General features: G+C 41.3%; 1 protein-coding gene across 1 annotated transcript in view; it reads right to left on the bottom strand.

The window, feature by feature from the left end:
• The window catches only part of CREBBP (CREB binding protein), an 82,831-nt gene that overhangs the window by 1,645 nt on the left and 61,870 nt on the right, over positions 1-19,316 (bottom strand). The window contains 13 exon segments of the mRNA XM_009881942.1: positions 1-4; positions 7-1,003; positions 2,694-2,975; positions 3,248-3,409; positions 6,582-6,749; positions 8,213-8,378; positions 8,837-8,950; positions 9,392-9,538; positions 10,356-10,506; positions 14,600-14,667; positions 15,169-15,246; positions 16,509-16,565; positions 17,326-17,406. The exon segment at positions 1-4 is cut by the window's left edge and continues 1,645 nt beyond it. Of these exon segments, the coding sequence (XP_009880244.1) occupies positions 1-4; positions 7-1,003; positions 2,694-2,975; positions 3,248-3,409; positions 6,582-6,749; positions 8,213-8,378; positions 8,837-8,950; positions 9,392-9,538; positions 10,356-10,506; positions 14,600-14,667; positions 15,169-15,246; positions 16,509-16,565; positions 17,326-17,406 (2,475 nt within the window).

The raw sequence follows: 19,316 nt of genomic DNA on the forward strand, positions 1-19,316 counted from the left end.
TTGCCCCACCCACTGCTTGCGGGGTCGCCATTGGCATAACCGGTCTTGCCATGCCCGGCTGCATTGGTTGCTGCTGCGGCATTGGAGGTGACTGCCATTGTCCAGGCTGCATGTTGGACATCACCGGACCGCTTACAGGGTTGGGCCGGGGTACATTCATGCTGACTTGCTGCATCTGGTTCACTGAACCCACCGTCGGGTTTACGAGTCCCGGGCGACCAGGAGGCAAACCATTGTTAATGTTGTTGACCCTGTAGAGCTGCTGCTGCTGCTGGGCAGCTTCTCTCTCAATCTGCCGAGCCGCTTCCACTGCGGCCGGCGGAGGCTGAGCCGGAGGTGGAGGTGCGGAAACCGGGTTTGCGGGTTTTCCTGTTGAAACAGTAGTAGGGGGCTGAGTTCTCGACACGCTGGGAAAGCCGGCCGGTGACATACTTACAGGGGAAGGCTGGGGCTGGGGAGGAGGCTGTGGTGTTTGCGGTGTACTTGGCTGCTGTGTAGGGGTACCAGGCGTTGCTGAGGTAGGAGAAGGCAAACTTTGCTGAGGCACGTTTCGGGTGTTCATGGTAGCCATCCTTCTGCGCATGAGCTGAGCCTGCTGCAGGCGGTGCTGGATCTGCTGCTGTCGAAGCTTGTGTTTGATATTGAGACAGAATGGCACAGGGCATTTGTTCTCTTGGCAGTGTTTGGCATGGTAGCAGCAAAGAGCTATGAGCTGTTTGCACACCGGACAGCCACCGTTGGTCTTGCGCTTGCAGCCCTTGGTGTGCTGGACAACCCGTTTCATCTTCTGGCAGGATGGCAATGAGCAGTTTGCGTTGCGGCACTGACAGGCGTGGACAAGGGACTGAATGCAGCGCTGAATGCTCAGTCGTCGCGACTCCTGGGGGCTCTTTGACTGTTGCTCTCCTTGGCTGTTGCTCTCGTCATCCAGACCCAGGCCCCACTTAACCATCTTGTGGTCATGGCTCTTAGTGTTGTAGCAGTTAATGCAGAGGTCGTAGTCCTGAAATCAAAGAAAACACTGAGTTCAGTTGTCTACAGATCACCAGCCGTAACGGCAAAAGAGCAGAGCAGCCCTGTGGAAGCACGCTTTGGGTTTCAGTGGGTACAAACACGCAGCAGAAGAAAAGCAGGACAGCAGCCATGCGCTGCGAACAGCTGCCCGCTTCCGTTTACCCCTGGTACACGGGCAGAGAAGCAGCTGCGGAGTCACCACGACAGCGGGAGCGGACCTTTGGGGCAGGCAGCGGGTGGCAGAAGGCACCTGGGCTGCCTCAGCAAAGCCAGCCTGCAATCACAAGTCTTCACTACGGTGGGTAACAACACGAATAGGGGCTGTAATTGTGTCTTTATTCTATTACATTAAAATATCTTGCTGGGTTTGTTTTTTTTTTTGTTGTTGTTGTTTTTCTCTTTTGATGACAGGAACTGTTTACTTTTCTGTGATGTCTTGGGGTACCTACACGAGGAGGGCCAAAACCTCCAACAAAATCTCTGACAAATCTAACACCAATGCTTAAAGAATGGGATTTGGCTCTCCATTTAGTTATTCTTAAGTGTAATTACTGACTAATAATTACTACCCTGAAATACATATTTTTTAACCTCTAAAATGACCTTCAAATCGAGTGCAAGTTTCATGCTAAGACAGACACTGATCAGAAAACCTGCTCAAATACCCGCATTCTCACTGCCCTGTCCTTTTTTGCTGGAGGAAGGGCACTGCCTTACACAGAAGCACCCAGAAGACACCTAAAGCCATACCTCCTTCCACCACTTAATTCCCCTTGTGTGTACGATCCATTTCCTGCAGCCTTGCCTCAAGAAGCCCTGTTCACTGCTTTCCTCGGAGGGATTAATTAAGACTCTTCCACCACAGACCTGGCAATAACTTGCAGTGTAAAAACTAGGCTGCACTTATTCAACATTTTTTTTTTTGGTTCAGCTACAGCCAGAGGTCATGACAAGCCCTGTAGAGGCGACCTGCTCCTCAAGTCCACCTGTATAACTCCACGCATAATTGCTCTCTAGCACAGTTCAGTGGAAGCGATCTATGCTGTAAAAGGACGAGGCATTAAAAGCATTGAGCCAGGTGAGGAAGCAGTTATTTGGGCTGGTCGGAAGGGGCAGGCAACCTCTAACGCTGGGCTGAAGGGACGACGACGTGTGGCAGCCTCCTCTCCCGGCTCTGCGGCAGCCTGGACACGCGCCCGGCCGCGCTCCTTACAACACGAAGTACCACATACAAAGCGGAAGGAGAGCTTGTACCCGGCAGGAAGGTATGCTAACTTCTCTCGCGGACATCCGTTCAATGTGGATGAGGTGGTGCCCTACAGAGTCAGACTAGTCTGACACAGTCACACCCTAGCGCCCAGTCCTAAAATTCTTTAATATTTAGTTAAAAATTTGTCTATGCAGAGGAGCCATAGCGGAATAAATGAGGCAGAGGAGCCATTCCAGAGTACTGGTGTTTTCTGTGTTGAGAAACTAAAGGCATTTACCCTAGAAGAAGAGGTACCCCCCTGTGGTAGTCACCTTCCCTCAAGGCTTAGCAGCCCTTTTATCACGACAGACGTAATTTGGAGGAACTTCGGTCAATTACCGCCCCCACCCTCCCCCTCCAAAAAAGAAGAAGAAATGAAGCTTTGCTGTGGGGCAAAAGAGCGCAGAATTCTCTGGTGAAATACACCTACCTCACAGACAGTGCAATGCCACCTTGTTTCCACATGATGTTTGCACTCATTGCACGTATAGACAAAGCGATCCTGCCCTTGAGTATGTAGTTCTACCAGCATGCAGAGCGTGGACCACTTGGATCGGCGTAGTGAGGAGAACTCCCAGTGCTTATCTCTGGCTAAGGTGAGGAAGGCATCTCGGCCATCCATCAAATCACAGCTAAGTAATGGATCAGGGTCCACGATGGGAGGCAGAGTGTTAATTACAGGCCCAGCGTGTAAATGAATCACAAAAAAGACCTGCAGATAAACGAGGGGGGGAAATAATAAAATCAGTGAAGTTAGATAATCTCACAGGAAAAACCGCGTGTTCTGTTGCAGTAATGGTGTGCTACAAATGTTATCTAATTAACTGAGTTTAGGCTAATCTCTTCCAATATGTTGTTACACAACAGACAAAATTCTAGCGCAATCACAAGCTTTACTTCTCCTGGTTTTTCAGTTCTGACTACCATCATGCCTGGATTTACAGGAATAAAATCTTCTCTTTACGCAGCGCATTTTGACAGTACCTCTTTATGCTTCTCCATAGTGGCATACAGCTTCTGAGACAGATCATTGGACACGTTTGGCATGCTGGGTTTCTTCTTGTTAGCTCTGCTGATGCTGCTCTTATTCTTGTTGGTTTTTTTGTTGTTCTTTTTCTTGGCGTTTTTGCTGTCGCCCTGGCTTCCCTGCAATAAATGCAAAGGAAAGATGTTACACTTATAGAGCTCTCTCCCATTCACTGTAGCTGAAAGTGAAACCTTTCTGCTGGCAGTAACAGAACTTTGTTCCAATGCCTGCAAATCAGCCATCCTGTGTTAAATATATCCTATCTTCCAGGAAAAATCAAAAGCCAAACTGGCAGGCAAACAAATTCAAACGCTGTTTAAAAATAGATTTTTAAAGTATGCATATACATTAAATAATTCGTATCTTACACTTACACTGTACTTCAGCTTCCACTGCTTGCTTTACAAGATCTTACAGATATTTGATGATAAAATGAGTTACCAATAAAATGGACTTAAAAAAATTCCAGAAGTGCAGTATTTTGCTTTGTTGTGCATTTGGAGTTTCACATACTTGCTTGAACTCTGATTTGATTTTTTGTTTGTTTTTATTGAACTAATTTAGAGCTAGTACACAGATAAGAACGTGCAGGATTTGAAACTAACAAAACACATTATTATTCTCCATCCTGAAGACTTACTGCTGCCAACTCCAAAAAAAAATAAAAATCCCCCAAAGCTTCACTTGTGTCTATGTTGCGACATAGACCACAGTGACCATATACTGAATACTAGATGTAAGTAAAGAGAGTAAAAAATAGCCAATGATGCTATTTAGATGACCTGTGAAAACAGAAATAACTTTTAGACTTCTCATGTCCTTGAAAAATAAAAACCCAAGCCCTCAGCAGGGAGCTCGCCGCTCACTGAAAATCTCCCTCTCTAACTGCTAGAATGTTGGTTATCGTGATGTTAAAAATAAGCTACTGAAATACTCCAATATATATACACACACGTACATACATGCAAGAAAGTTTCATGAACACTATGCACAAGCAAACACAGGGTTTATCCACAAGCATATTTATACAAAGAAAACAAAAATATTCCAGCTGAAGAAAGCAATTCTATATAGAGACTGTTGCCATCGTTCCACTCCATTAATTAGGCTTAGATAGAAATTATCTGTCCAATCTTGGGTTTTCTGTAACTAATTTTATTTATTTTTTGACCAAACTTGTTTGGAAATCAAAATTATACCGTTTTATGGGAAACCAGACAGAGCTCTGAGTGATTTGAAGATATTCAGAAATGAGCTATTGTATATTCCCACCTTCTTTTCCCCAAAATTCTCTACCACCCTGATGGAATTAGGGCACGACCTCCTTTGCCTGTACATTCTACAGTATCAATGAAGAATTTAAAATTTACAGAATAGGTTGAAACTTAGCTGACAGTATAAGTCCTAGCTTTCTTTCTACTCTACCTTTAACAAGTTTATATTTGGTCAATTGTACAAAGCTGTTCCACAATGTTTTAAGAAGCTGTAAGATTGTTTTTGTACTGCTTCATTGTGATGGCATTTAACGTATTCAGCCAGGTTAGCCAGAGATGCTGACGGCACGGTCCCTCAGTGAGCCTTGTCTCTTCAGAACCTTTTTCAAGAACTTCTGAATATTTACCACCTCTTGAGACTCTCTTTAACTGATACTCGCAGCACATGTCGACTTTTAAGAAGCAGCTCTCTCTCCACATATACAAAGGTTAGAACTATGAACTTAAGAAAAGATAGACGCGTTCTGTACCATCTCAATATAAGGCAAGCGCTTCTACTCGTGGAGATCCCCGCTGATCCCCAAGTGACACGTTCCTTGTGTCACTTTATGGTATTTTCCCCATCAAGTGACACAAGTTCAGGGGACTGCACTGGAGAACTTCTCATGCCTTTAATTTCACTCCTTTTTCTGAGCCAAGTGGCAAAGACCACAGTTACGGTTTTTTGTTGCATTCTTGGATGACACCTTCAGCAATCTGGATGCAGGTTTTGCTCCCCCGCTACCCCAAGTGACATCAATGACATTCAGGGGGAACACAGGGCTTTTAACAGCCAAAGCTGCAGCAGCTTCTCACTTTAGGCAGACAACTTGCATGAGTTTCACAGTTAGCTGTTCTGGGCTTTTTAAAACACCTTTTTTCTCCTCTTGGATGCAGAGGTTTTACACTGCCGTTTTCACCGGAAGGGCATGCTCTGATTTACTGAAAGTGATACTGTTAACAAAAGAGGACTGCAACTTAAAATTCCCAGCCTTGTCTTTCAGTTACTTTTAAACTGCCGTTTGTTGAAATATTTCAATATTAAAGGTTACATTCAGAAGGAACAAGGTGAAAACTATTAACTTTATGGCTCCATAAAAAAACAACGCAACAAACTATATTTGCTTTGAAGGAGCAGCTAAGGTTTAATACAAGGAATTTTCTGACGTAATGAAATTGATGGATTAAGGTCTATCGCTCCACATCAATCACACGTAATACATGCTGTATGCAAATTGTCACGGCATCTGAGCTGGACGCAGTCCCTCGCCAGTTCCAGGCTGTTGGTTCCACCTCAATCTGCTTCAGATTTCCTACCTTCAGATCTCCCTACTCTATTTTCAAAACACCTTGCTGCAAATCCCAAGTAAAAGGGAGAGTATATAAGTGCTAAGACCATTTGGATACGATCGAGACAGAAATGAAAATGAATAATGAAATTCTGGCAAGGACCCTGAGAAAATTGTGTTTTGTTTTAATAAACGAAGAGAGCATGCCGGTGAAGGAAAACCACCATCAGGACCAGTGTTTCACACCAACGCAAAGCTTGCAATAAATACTTTTGAATTTTCAGCCCCCTACTGTTGCAAATGACTACAAATACTTTTGTGTAAATAACAGCAAAATTTAATTCAGCTTTGAAAAATACAGCATCTTTCAGAATGCAAATACCGAAGGTGATTTGCAAAGGTGTGAACCAGAAGCTCAGCCAAATGACTGCGAGCGAATGTAGCGGTCATGATGCAATCCAAAAGTAGCTTAACAGATTTCTTCGAGACACAGAGATGCTGAACTGACGTAACTGATTTCTGATTCTGTTAAAAAGCAACCACCAAAACCAACCACCAAACCAAGCCAAGCCATCAGTATATTTGTTATCCAAGAAAAAAAAATATGCAGAAGCGCAGTTAAAGGGAGCCCTGATTTAACGTCTGATGGGAATGACCTTTTCTGGTGTACTGGATGTGACCTCTCTATTGAAGTGTTAATTGTCAGCTTTGTGAGCCAGAAGCAAATATAGCGTATAAAGTCAACTCACCTCTGTTGTTTCACTAGCTGCAGTGCTTTCTTCCTTTTTCCTTTCTTCCTCCTCCTGCTCCAACTCCTTAATGCTTTCTTCCAGCACATTGGGCCAGAAATCACCTTCAAAGTAAGGCAGCTCCTTGGCACTTGTCAGCCTGTCCTCAGTCGCTTGTTTGAAGATGTCCTGTTAAGCGCAGCACACAATACCAAGAATAAATAAACGAAGACCACTTAGGATAGAGAGGAGGAGCAGAGACACGATCCAGGGCTACAACGAACAGCTGTGCCTCACTTACAGCCCATGGCCCGCTCCTGGCCGGCATCCTTTTCTGGGTGCAGCTCGAAAACTGGCCTGGCAATACTGGTAACAGCCCACTCCCTGTTTCATCTTAGACAGCTGCTGAGGCTCTCCTCAGCCTCCATAATGCAACCAGTTCATGCTCCTGACATGATGGGAGAGACTAAGATACCCCTGGAAAACGTAACAAACCCCTCCCTGGTAACTATGCCCGTTAAAGATGAAGCCCACACCGCTTAGCTTTTCCTGCACTGCTCCTGGACAAGCGCAGGAACTGTTCTAGTGACAGCACGCGCATCTCATCCGCCCCTTTCCCTGACAAATTTGAAAGTGCGTAAGCACTTCAATGCACGTGTCCGGGCTGTGCGTCACACATGCAATAAGCCTGGTAACTCCGGGAAGAATTGCTGAATGCACCGGCCAGCTATTACACACAGGAATATTAAATAATATCTGGTTGTGGTAGGGGAACTGTGCGCAGCCTGTGTCCTTCGCTGGCTGAAGCTCTGTGGACCACCCAGTCAGAAAGACTGGGGACCACTGGGAGGAACAGGTATTCTGAAAAGGAACAGGTATTTTACACGGTTGTTCTGGAGGGTTTTTTTGTTGTTGTTGTTTTTGGGTTTTTTTAAGTGCATTGCGTTTAACAAGCATATACAAGACTAACCAATGTTCTTCTTCGGATTCATTTCAAGACCACCTTATTAGGAGAGACACAGATTTTCTAGCTCTTTGCTGTGCCGGATCAGATGACAAGGCTTGCTATATGCCGTTCTGTTCCACACATTTAGTAACTGTCACTTGTAATCAAAACATCAATTTTTTCCAGCACTGTCACTACCATTAAGAAATTCTTCTAAATTTTAGCACATAGAGAGTGGCAAATGCTACCTTTGCCATGTTTAACTTATTTCCTTGGGTACACGTGTGATATCCTCCAATTATGAAAATCATCCTTTTTCTCTTCAAGCGAATTAGCTGTTTTATAAGCAGTTTTTTGATTTCATACTAGTGGGGTCCAGTATTCCACCCGATCCTCCAGAATCGCCAGAAGCAAACAACTTCTATAAACCTTAACAAACGACATGCACTGCAGTCTTCGAAGCGAGGAAGCGAGAGAAGTATGCGAAGGCAGGCTCCTGCACACTTCTCTTAATGCAGAAACCAAACCTAAGGAATTTTCAGTCTGAAAGGCAGAACCTCCAGAAAATCTAAGAAAATGAAGAAACTAGCTGAGAATAGAAACCCTTGTACACCACCACCACAGTTTCATGCCTTACGAAACAATATTAGCTACCTTCCTATGAAAAGCCCATAAAAATTAATTCAGGAAGTAAACAGTAGCAAACCTTGTAGTCATGAATGATTCTCTCTGCAAATGCCTTGTCCAGCATCTTCTTATACCATTCTTGCAAACGTTTGGGTTTGGGTATTTTCTGATCAGGCGGATGGCAATGAAAAATATAGTCATCTCCTTCACTCGGGGGACAGGCCCAAATGTGTCCTGTCACATACCTGAGTTTCACACACAAGAAAAAAAAAAAAAAAATCTTAACCATTTTGACTACCATCTTAAAATTAACTCAGCCAAACTGAGATATAAATTCAGACCTCTGGCTTTTTTTTTTTCCCCCCTTCTTTTCTTTTTTTCTTTGTAACAAAGATGCTGAGGCAATAACCTCTATTTATAAAAGAGACGAGAAAAGGTCCGGGATGTAATCATGAAGCTTAAACATCAAGTGAACCTCTTATAAAAAGAATGATATGCTGTCAGTTTAAGAATCCTAACACAGAAAATCCCCCTTAGTGATAAAATCCCAAAATTTCTCTCTCCACTACAGAAGAGGCACACGTTCCACGTATCTCAGAGAGGGCAGAAGGAGAGACTATCCCACGTGAAAAGCTACTTGGCATCCTGGATATAAAAAATGCGGAGAAAAAAAGATAGCTTTCTTTACAAAGATCTCACTTACCCAAGTTTCTTCACGTACTCCAAGTATCCAATGAGGATTTCATGATAAACTGCAGTTCGGAGACAACGGGGGCGGAAGAAATGAATACTATCTAGATACGATATGTACACACGCCTATAGTAATGAGAGAAGAATGATAGAAAATCATGTATGGCTGAACATCTCTTTTCTCTACTGAGAACTGACTTTTATACTAGATACATCTACAACTATACTGAACAAAGAAAAATCAATTATGACATTATTTTCAGGCATATTTAAGCACCTTAACATGGTATAAACAGTTCTCAAAAGCAATTGATGGGTACCATTTTTTTTAGGCAGCAAGAATATATATTGAGAGGCAAAATCAAATGCATAATACAAAACCTTGCAACATTTTTGTTGTGATATTTGTTTTCCACTTCAAAGTCATCTGCAGTCATACAGTAGGACTTACTTGTGCCACAGAACTGAAACGTATCTCCCAATCTTCTGTATTGGAGAGTAATTGTCCAGTGAATGTAGCAAGGTGTTCTCTGTGCATGCATCACCGACAGGGAAAGGGAAGCATACCTGGTATTTGGAGGGGGGCAATCCGAGCCATACTCCTGTACGTGCATGCCAAAGAAGCACACATCTACTCCGTCGATCTCCTCAAACGCAAACAGAGCTTTGGTACGGTAAGGGAAAGACTCTGACATCTCACCAGAATCCACAAATCTGAAGGAAAAGGTGGTACGAAGGAACAGGAAAAATAAACAACAACCCCAACAGAAAGCCAATTAATAAACAAGTGTCCTACCAGAATGAGGAAATTCTTTTCAACCTTAGTTTTAACTCATTAGAAACATTTATGCAGAAGTTAAACAGCGTCAGATCAGAGCTGTATTAAAAGAAGGAGTGCTGTCAATGCACAGTCTGTTACTATAAAACTCGGGGAAAGACAGCTCCCATATAGTTAACGTACGCCCGAACAGGCAAGCGTTGAGTACGCTGAACCCACAGGCCTTGAAATACACTGCCCGTTAGAAAACCTGATGCATTACGATGAACTGATGTCACATAAACACAAATTAAAGCCAAAATACTTCACAGAATAAACCTTTTAAGCTTTTCACTTAGGATGAAGCAAATTAAAAATAACTTCCGAAATAAAGTATTTATAAAAACACAACAAAACAAAGGAACGGCAACTCTTTCAAACTAAACTGTGAGCTCTGTAATGCTAACCAAAATGTGGTCAGACCCTCTTTCAAGATGTAGGTAACAGAAGGTGACAGTTTTATAACCCAAATCAGGACGTCCCTGCTATCCCCCTAAAACCAGCCAAAAATGTAACTGTATTTTGAATCTCCTCCAAGTTCACTTAGTGCATTTTCACTGCTTTTCTTCCTTTCCTAATTTTACTCGTGCCTAAGTTTCGAAAATGTGCAAAGGGACTAAGGTGTAAATTGGCACAGTTTCACAATATTTATGCAGGGAGACTGCAAAACAAAAAGATTTCAAGATTGCATTTATTGCGATTAATAGAACTAACCTGGATTTCATTCCTGGTTTAACTTCTACTGTCTTATCTGAACTTGCCACCACTCTGACAAAGACCTCTCCAGCTTCAGGATGATTCTGTCGCCGCAAAAATTTGTTTACTCTATCTTCCAAATGGTTTCCTAAACGCGTAGTCTGTAGCCCTAGAAATGAAAGGGGGAGAACACGACAATGGAAACGTTAATACTGGAGAAATCACTGTTAAGTTCAGGGTGTTAGATGCTTGTAAGGTCTTTCAGCTTCTCTGTACAGAAGTACACGTTTTTTCTCCTTTGTTTTACCTCCATAGGAGACTTTGCTGTTTTTATTTATGCAGCCAAAATTTAAAAAAGCAAACCCATCCATGTTTTTACCCAAGCCTTAAGTGTTTGTACCCTAACGTGGAAGCTAAAACCACGATAGTGGGAAAATTACTTAGTAAGTGAACTAACAAAGGCGGCTTCACACGGCATTTTTAAATTTGTAGGCTTATTTTATGAACACTGCAAATGTTTTCTCCTAACAAAACCACTATCTGGCTGTTTGACAAAGATTACATCACTTTATAGATCTGGCTCAATGCCACACCTTTTCAAGCAAAGCAAAGCAAATCAACAGAAATGAAAAGCCTTTTGACTTCAATGGAGATTTCATTGCTTTTTCTTTTCTTTTCAAGAGAGCTTTTAGAGTGAACAGTTACAGTAATCTGCACATAAAGCTTAAATAGTTCTTGCACAGTGATAGAGGTCCTTAAAAGTTCAAGTCCACATATTGTCCAGATCCCCTCTCTCGGTCTCTACATTTACAATTAGCTTTTGTGGGGATAGCGGTTTCTGTAGTATTACAGGATGTGACGGTTTTCAAATAAATCCACAACAAATTACAGAAATTAAGACGAAGATTTTGGTTTAAAGTAAGAAAGCAGAAGTAGCGTGCTGTTTTGACTTGAAGATTTATGATTATTTCTCTTATCTTGCTGTACTTATTTTACCAACTAGTATTTCTACTTCATTTTTATGGCCAATCTGCTATCTTTCCCAAAGCGATGATGCAATCTACAGACATTCATTTTACTAAAATGCATTTAATTTTCAGCTCTCCATTGCTTCGGTTTTGAGTTGGGTTTTGGCTGCTGACACAAGGCTGTTGGTTTTTCTTCCTGACTACTGAGCTTCCATACAGAACGCTGCAGTAAAATACCTACGCTAAAAATGATTTTATGCTCCAACACTGGGAAAAAGGCACAAATACTCCCAAGGAAGATCTCACTTTTTAAGGGATTTATATACTTAAAATTTTATTTTACAATCAGTTTCTAGAAATTGCCAAATGCAGCAATCTTGTTTTACATCTTTTAGTCTGTCCCCTTCTCCAGAGAGATCCTATGGTTAAAACCGGCACAGCACAGTCTAAATACCAAGTACCCGGGAGCCAATTATTAAATTTAAAGGTGGGTTAAAGTAAAAATACACTATGCCTTTTACCAGTTCCAATCTACTGGCCTTTTCCAGTGTTTCCCAGCCCAAAAGAATACATTCGCCTTTCCATAAATGACAGAAGCGGTTGACTTTCAAGGAGATTCGAGAACTTTAAAGAAAATTCACAAATACTTTCTGAAGAAATTATTTGGTTTTGTTGATTTCTCTGAAGACAAACAGAAAAATAAAGAAATGCCTCCATTTCAACTAATGAGTTGGTACTTTTTTAGCAAGCCATTTTAGTTAACTCTACTGTCTTGTGTTTTCATTTTATCATCTTTCCAATGCTAAGCAACCAAAGGATATCTGCTTCCTTCCTTACGCTGCAATGCATTAAGACTTGAAAAACAAACAAACAGAAAGACCAGATAAGAAGATAAAAGAGAAACAGGCAGCATTAAGGTTACATTCGCTGTAAGGCAAGGATCTAAAAGCTGCATATTTTGAAATACTGGAATGTGCAAATTCTTTTAGAAAGCAACCGGATGTTGGTTCTTGGACACCTCTAACATACCCACTTGCAATAAAAGCTCAGGTCTCAACAAAAACTGCAGTGCAAACTTGAAAAAAAGCACCCAAATTGGTAACACCACAGAAGGCTTTCAGGCCACTCGAGGACAGAAGTTTTGTTGCAGCAGCAATGGCCAAGACATCTGTTACTGGATGTTACCGGACAGATAGGAGGAAAGTCAGACTTTTGGCTTACTGTGACTTTTTGTCAGGAAACTACTTCGGGTGTTTTATTTGTCAGGATATCTTTTGTCTTTGAACCTCTCCGCATTAGCTACTGGTTAAGTAATATTTGTAGATCTTCTTAGTAAGAAAAATACTCCCAAAGTTAGGAATTTCACAGCGTAGTCCAGCCATACACTGGTTTATAGGTTATATTTGGCAAGCTACCAGTCAGCTTTATGCTACTCACTTGCGATGTGGTCAAGATAACCAGTTTTCCTTAGTATGCATTAGGAATATGAATGTCACCGACACAGCTGAGCAATAGCTTGCAGCCGAGGGACATGTTAACTTGATCATTAGTATTTGTGCCAGCATGCTTGAAAGCGCGTCGAAATCTTGATGGCAATTCAGTAAGTAAGGGTTTTTATGGGGAGGGAGGGGGAGAGGAAACATGTCAATGTTTCAAACTTTCACTGCTCGTGTTTGGTTTTAGGGCAGTAGTAAGACCAAGGTTTTGACAACAAGAACAGGCTTTCCTTCCCCGTTCTTGTGTTTCCACTAGAGCAGCGTTAAAGAAAAGTGATCTCAAGAGCTGAGCCCACCAGTGGATTACAGCTGGCAGCAGGACTCAAATCATCATGGGAAAAAGAAAACAAGATAGATGAAGAGCAGGGAAAGGAGAAAGAAAAGGAGATCAATGGAAAGGAAAAAAGCACCATTATTTCCCTGTCCAGATCCATAAAGAACAGAATGGTTACCTTGAATTATATGCCGATTACTCAAACTCTAAGCAACGTCACAGAACTGCAGACATCCAAGGAATTGCATACTTATTTAAGACAATTTACATCAATGTATGCTGTAAAGTCAGCATACAATAGAAGAGACATCTATTTAAAACGGTTATCTAAACCAACACTTTTACTTCATCATTTTATTAATGCCCTCTTACAATCTTAATCTGTCTTTAATGAGACTAACTTTAGTCTTTTTAACAATACAATCTTGCATGCGTCAGGTTACTCCAGAGACCGTTTTGATTGCTGTAACCTAATATGTCTCATACAGCGTTATCATCTCCAAATTATCCCACTTCAAATCTCTCATTATGCAATCAACCACATGCGAAGTTATCAAGAGTTTAATGCAAAACCACTCCTTTATTACACTTTGCAAGATTCAGGCTTGCGAAGTCACAGTATGACAAGGTAATGCCCAGAACTTCCAAGGACCGAAGAAGAACAAGGAAGGAATCAAGTGTACCTGCAAGTTCTAGTTGTTCAAGTGTCTGAATCACCCTCTTGGCTTCTGCACTCACTTTATTTTTCTACTCTATGCCGCTGACACTGCATTTTCAATCCTAGCCCCTACTCCCCCCAGGCCTCCCGAAATGTGTATGACTAAAAGTTATCAAATTATGTTCTCTGACATTAAATGCATGCAAAGAATGCCTGTGTAAGGACTACTAAGGAGATGGAGACAACTTGACCGGGCATCTCTTGGCACTCTCTTTAGTGCACATTTCAACAAGATTATGGCAATAGTTACTTCCAAGAAAATCTAGACACATGCTACGATTGGTGACTTATTCCAGCGGACAGTTGTTCTAACACAGTCCACTCTAGAAGCAAGAAAAGCTCTTCAAATACATTAGTACTCGGCACCACCGCAGTACACCTGAAGTGCGGTACAACTTGTTATTACATGTTATTTGAAGGGCACAGAGGCGACAGTAATTTACTACAGTTTCAACGCTACATGGAAACATGTCTAAATATAGCCAGTAAAGTGCATGCAGCCTTAGGTTTCTCCTGTTCTGTTCCCCCACCCCCCTTTTTTTCTTTAAAAATCTTAGAAAAATAAGGACATAGGTGCCGAATACCTCAGGCAGCATTAAGACTGCCCACAAACGCACAGAGAGCAGGCCTTTAAAATGTTGATTAAAATGCTGACAGCTACTAAAGCCTTGGGCTACACTACTCCCCCTTTTGCAAATGTTCCTGTACTGTCTATCGCGACAACAGAAAGTCTCAATCAAAAAAGCTATTAGGGGCGGCAGGGAGAAGATGAAAGTTGAAGATAAAAATAGAAATATCAAACTCACTTTTAGCACTGAATTTGTTTTCTTTACGTGTTCTACCAGTTTTCTTCAGACAATTATCACAGACAAACCTATTGAGAAAAAAAAAAAATCGCCAAAAACTTAGCATAAATCCATTATGGGCTAGCTTAAACCCAACGTCTGAACCCATCATTTAAATGTCAAAGTATGATAAATTCTTCTCTGGGTTTGAACAGTTTGCATCTCTCCATTTTCGAGGGACTTAAAGCCTTCATGACCTGGTTTAATTCTGCCAAGCAGTTACACCTGCATTTGTGTTCTGCAGTATACAAATTTACCTCCAACCGACTCCCATTGTTTAGTAGTTAGAAAGAAACCACAGAAATCTGTGTATACGACCAAGTTGGTTTCACACACGTTTTCATTTGAATATACTGAAATGACACCCCAAACACCAAAAAATGTATTTTCTTTAGAAACGCTTTATCCTTTTCTAATCAGTTCTTAAAAGGCAGGGACTGCATATTAAAGAGCAAAGGCAGAAAGTCTTCGTTATATAAACTACACTGGTCTTGTTATACAAGGGGTAAAAAACCTAGCAAACATCTTACCCTGAGGGCCAAATAATATCATAATGTAATACACAAATCTGGTGCATCTTCCGACCACATTCTTTGCAGTCAACAAACCTGAGAAGAAAAAACAGCGGCCGATCACTTTTTTTTGTTAGGCAAGTAATTTTCCAGAATTCAGCAAGAAAGAAGGACTTTCCAACCCTCTGCTAAGAACTGAATCAACTTCAGCAGGCCCCATTTATGTCTCAGTTTAAAAAAATACTCATTAGAATAGCTTCAGATATACATCTATCATTCATGTGCACGTTACATATATATAAAAAAATTAAGAAGTAAAACGTACTAGTTTAAAAATGTGAAACGGGCTGTCACGCACAACTTTTTCTCGATCTCTTCCTATCCTTTTCTAAGCAGAGTTCTGAGTTTTCCCAGCTTCCCACAATTCTGCTTAACAATACCTCCACAGATTTAATTTTCAATTGTTGCAACAACCACACGCTGACTAAATGGTTGCTCAACTTACTGTAAATGTAAAAACTAGTCATTCGCGAATTCCTGTGCCCAGAAAACATGTATTAGCTTGTCTTCACCTGCACAGGTCTGCTACCGTTTTTGGGGTTTGCTGCGGTTTGTTTTTTGTCTCTATGTCAAAATTCTCTTGTTGGATCAAGTCAAGACCACAACATTGGTTTTGAAGCCAAAGGCATTGGGGTCTATCTCAGCAGTCTACCTTTGAAGGAGGAGCTCTAGTTAGTGTTTGCAAAGATGAGAAAAGGAATCAAAATGTATCGCGTATCCAACGGCCAGAAAACAAAGTTGTAGTAAGGTAAAATCTCATTTCAGGCAGTTAAGGACAGCAGGAAAAGTAGCACAGTGGTACTAAAGAAACGGTCAACTTGGCTTGTACTGAACCTCCCGAGGGTAACAAACGCAAGGGAGGAGGAGGACAGCTCTTTCAGTGGGCTAAGCGCTCAAGTGAAGCAGAAAAAATGTCGTTTTGGAAGTCTAGCTAAAAGGAGAAGAGGAAGTGCAGAACTCCCCGCCTCCTCCAGGTACTCAGGGTTTGGTGCGAAGGCTCTGCACCATGAAGGGCTGTTTTCAGCGCTGCAGAACACACTTTAGGAATTCCCCAAACAAACAGAACTAGAGACTGCCATTAATACAGGCTCACATCGTCCTCTGGGACATCAGTGGTAGACATCAAGTTCGTATTTTGCACTACGAACTCTAGAGAAAGGTGCTGCAGCCTCTTTGGGCAGACACGGGGGGAAGAAGGAAGACTACTTTATTCACTGCCTGACTTCTGAAGTGCTGGCTAAAGGAAAAGTGAAAGCGATGAAATTATGTTAAAAAAACCCCAACGGCCTGGTACTTACGGCTCTGGATCTAGCGTATCGTTTTTCTTCTTTTCAAACTGATCCTTAGAGATGGTTCTAGAGACAAAGAGTTAATATGAAAACTCAGTAGTACCTTTACATCAGAGGCCAAGAAAATATTATGCTTTTCTGAATTGCAGCAAATGAGCAAACCTCAAGTCGGAAGAAAGCACATCAGTATTTATTGTCTATACCGAGAAAGCAATTAAGTTAATTTTATTTTAAGCTACAGGAAATATTTTCACTTTCTGTGTGAATTAAAAGCAAAATAAGAGATACCCAAATATAGACATAAGTGTAAAATCGTAAAGAACAAGGGAAGCTATCGTCAGTAAAGCAGCCGCTTTCCAAAACGGCTTGTACTCCCTTAGAAATCTTAGGGCATCTCATTTTCTGGCCAGGCTACAGACAAGCCACTGGTTTCATAAACAAAAGCTGTGCTTCAAAAGGTGAGACAACAGGATAAGCCAAAGTCTTTCATTCGAAAAGATAATGGATTAGTGACATTTATTGACACAGCTTCCGTTCCCCACCCGCTCCAACCACATTATCTAGGGTCTGCCACCCCCTGCACCCCGTCCACGGGCAGCGCTTGAGCAGCGCAAGCGGGCACCGGCGACACTGCTGGGCCGACTAACAGACCCAACGCAGTAACGACTGTTAATCACCCGTTACTGTGAAAATCTCCTATTAGTAAGAAAGTAGGTCTTTCCCCACGAAGACCATCACCGGCCGCAGGGTTTTACTGTCAAATCAGGACCACACATCATCCCTCCTATTTAAAAAAGGGGCATGCAGAAGAAAGGAAGCGACTTACGTTTGAGGCTGGGAAGGGTCATCACCCAGGGTGACATTCTCCCCCTGGATTTCAGTGAAACACTTCTCACAGAAGTGATACCTGTCAGCAAGAAGGCCATATTTGGGTGAACTGGTCCAGCACAACATACAGCCACCCAAGCACGGAGCCACCAACCAGAGCAGGGCAGATCACCACGACGAAAGGGGGGGCGTTGTTGGTTGATTGATGGGTCAGTGTGGACAATGAGGAGGAACAGAGGGGAGGGCAGGATTAGAGAACAGGGGAGGGAACAAACAGCACAGACGTAAGAGGTAAGACGCAAACACCAAGACAACACAGAGCAGAAAGCCAAGGCAAAGCACAGATTAGCATTCGGTCTCATTTTACACATTACTAACAAGTCGTCGGGCGTCAAATTCAAAATTTGGGGAGGATTAATGAAGTAGCTACCAAGCGCTACGTTTGTGTAGACTTCAAATTTAAGAATTTGGATTTGATTTGCATTACTGAGGAAAAAATGCTCTTTGATTCCAGGCTGGCGGTTGATCGAGTTTCCTTTGGGTAAAAAAAACAGCCTGTCAAAAAGCTTTAAGAACACGTTTATTACAGGTCTAAGGAATTAGAAAATATGCTGAAAGCATTTACTGATTGTCAGTAAAAAACTGTAAGAGCAGAAATACTTGGTATTGAAAAAAAGTCCATAAAAATATTAAATTCAAAAGTTATTTGACTGCAAGATTAAATGTGACCAATTGCTCAGCTAATATTATTTAATATAAATGAAACCAAATCCATACTCTAGACAAACATTCAACAGAAATGCAATTATGGGTCAGAGTTTCCAGCCATTTATCTATATCAGTACAATATATGTATATATGTGAACAACATTAAATATTGTACATACATACAATATATTTATCAGACACATTAAAGATGTGGAATTAAGCTTAACAAATTGAATATGAGGCTAGGTACAATTTTTGGTCACCAGACCAAGAGCCAATCCAAGTTATACTCAGCAAAACCGACACTGCAGTTTAAGAAACCAAGCTGAGTAAATTGGAATACAACTCTACAAAAATACAATCTGCATTTGAAAAAAAAAAAAAAAAAATCAAAGTTACACAGATTTTGGGGTTTTTTTGGGGGGTGGGTTTTTTTTTTTGTTTGTTTGAGATGAACTGGAACCAAAGTTGCCAGGGTCATTAAAAAAAAAAAAAAAAAAAATCAAAGTTACACAGTTTTTGGGGTTTTTTTGGGGGGGGGGGTTTTTTTTTTGTTTGTTTGTTTGAGATGAACTGGAACCAAAGTTGCCAGGGTCATTAAAAAAAAAAAAAAAAAAAATCAAAGTTACACAGTTTTTGGGGTTTTTTTGGGGGGGGGGGTTTTTTTTTTGTTTGTTTGTTTGAGATGAACTGGAACCAAAGTTGCCAGGGTCATTAAAAAAAAAAAAAAAAAAAATCAAAGTTACACAGTTTTTGGGGTTTTTTTGGGGGGGGGGGTTTTTTTTTTGTTTGTTTGTTTGAGATGAACTGGAACCAAAGTTGCCAGGGTCATTAAAAAAAAAAAAAAAAAAAATCAAAGTTACACAGTTTTTGGGGTTTTTTTGGGGGGGGGGGTTTTTTTTTTGTTTGTTTGTTTGAGATGAACTGGAACCAAAGTTGCCAGGGTCATTAAAAAAAAAAAAAAAAAAAATCAAAGTTACACAGTTTTTGGGGTTTTTTTGGGGGGGGGGGTTTTTTTTTTGTTTGTTTGTTTGAGATGAACTGGAACCAAAGTTGCCAGGGTCATTAAAAAAAAAAAATAATAAAAAAAAGGAGGCTAAATGTTTGGAAAGGATATGAATTCACACATGAACAAAGGTAACAAAGAGAGGCCACAGCTGTAAAATGCGGGAAGGCCACAAAGGATCATCAAAATAAAGGAGCTGTATGGAGGATCAAGAGTGAGAGAGTATAAGCAGCAATGGCAGCACAGTAAAACGCAGTTTTAGTACTCGAACACCA

This window comes from Charadrius vociferus, unplaced genomic scaffold (assembly GCF_000708025.1).
Source record: "Charadrius vociferus isolate BGI_N301 unplaced genomic scaffold, ASM70802v2 scaffold593, whole genome shotgun sequence".
NCBI lineage: Eukaryota > Metazoa > Chordata > Aves > Charadriiformes > Charadriidae > Charadrius > Charadrius vociferus.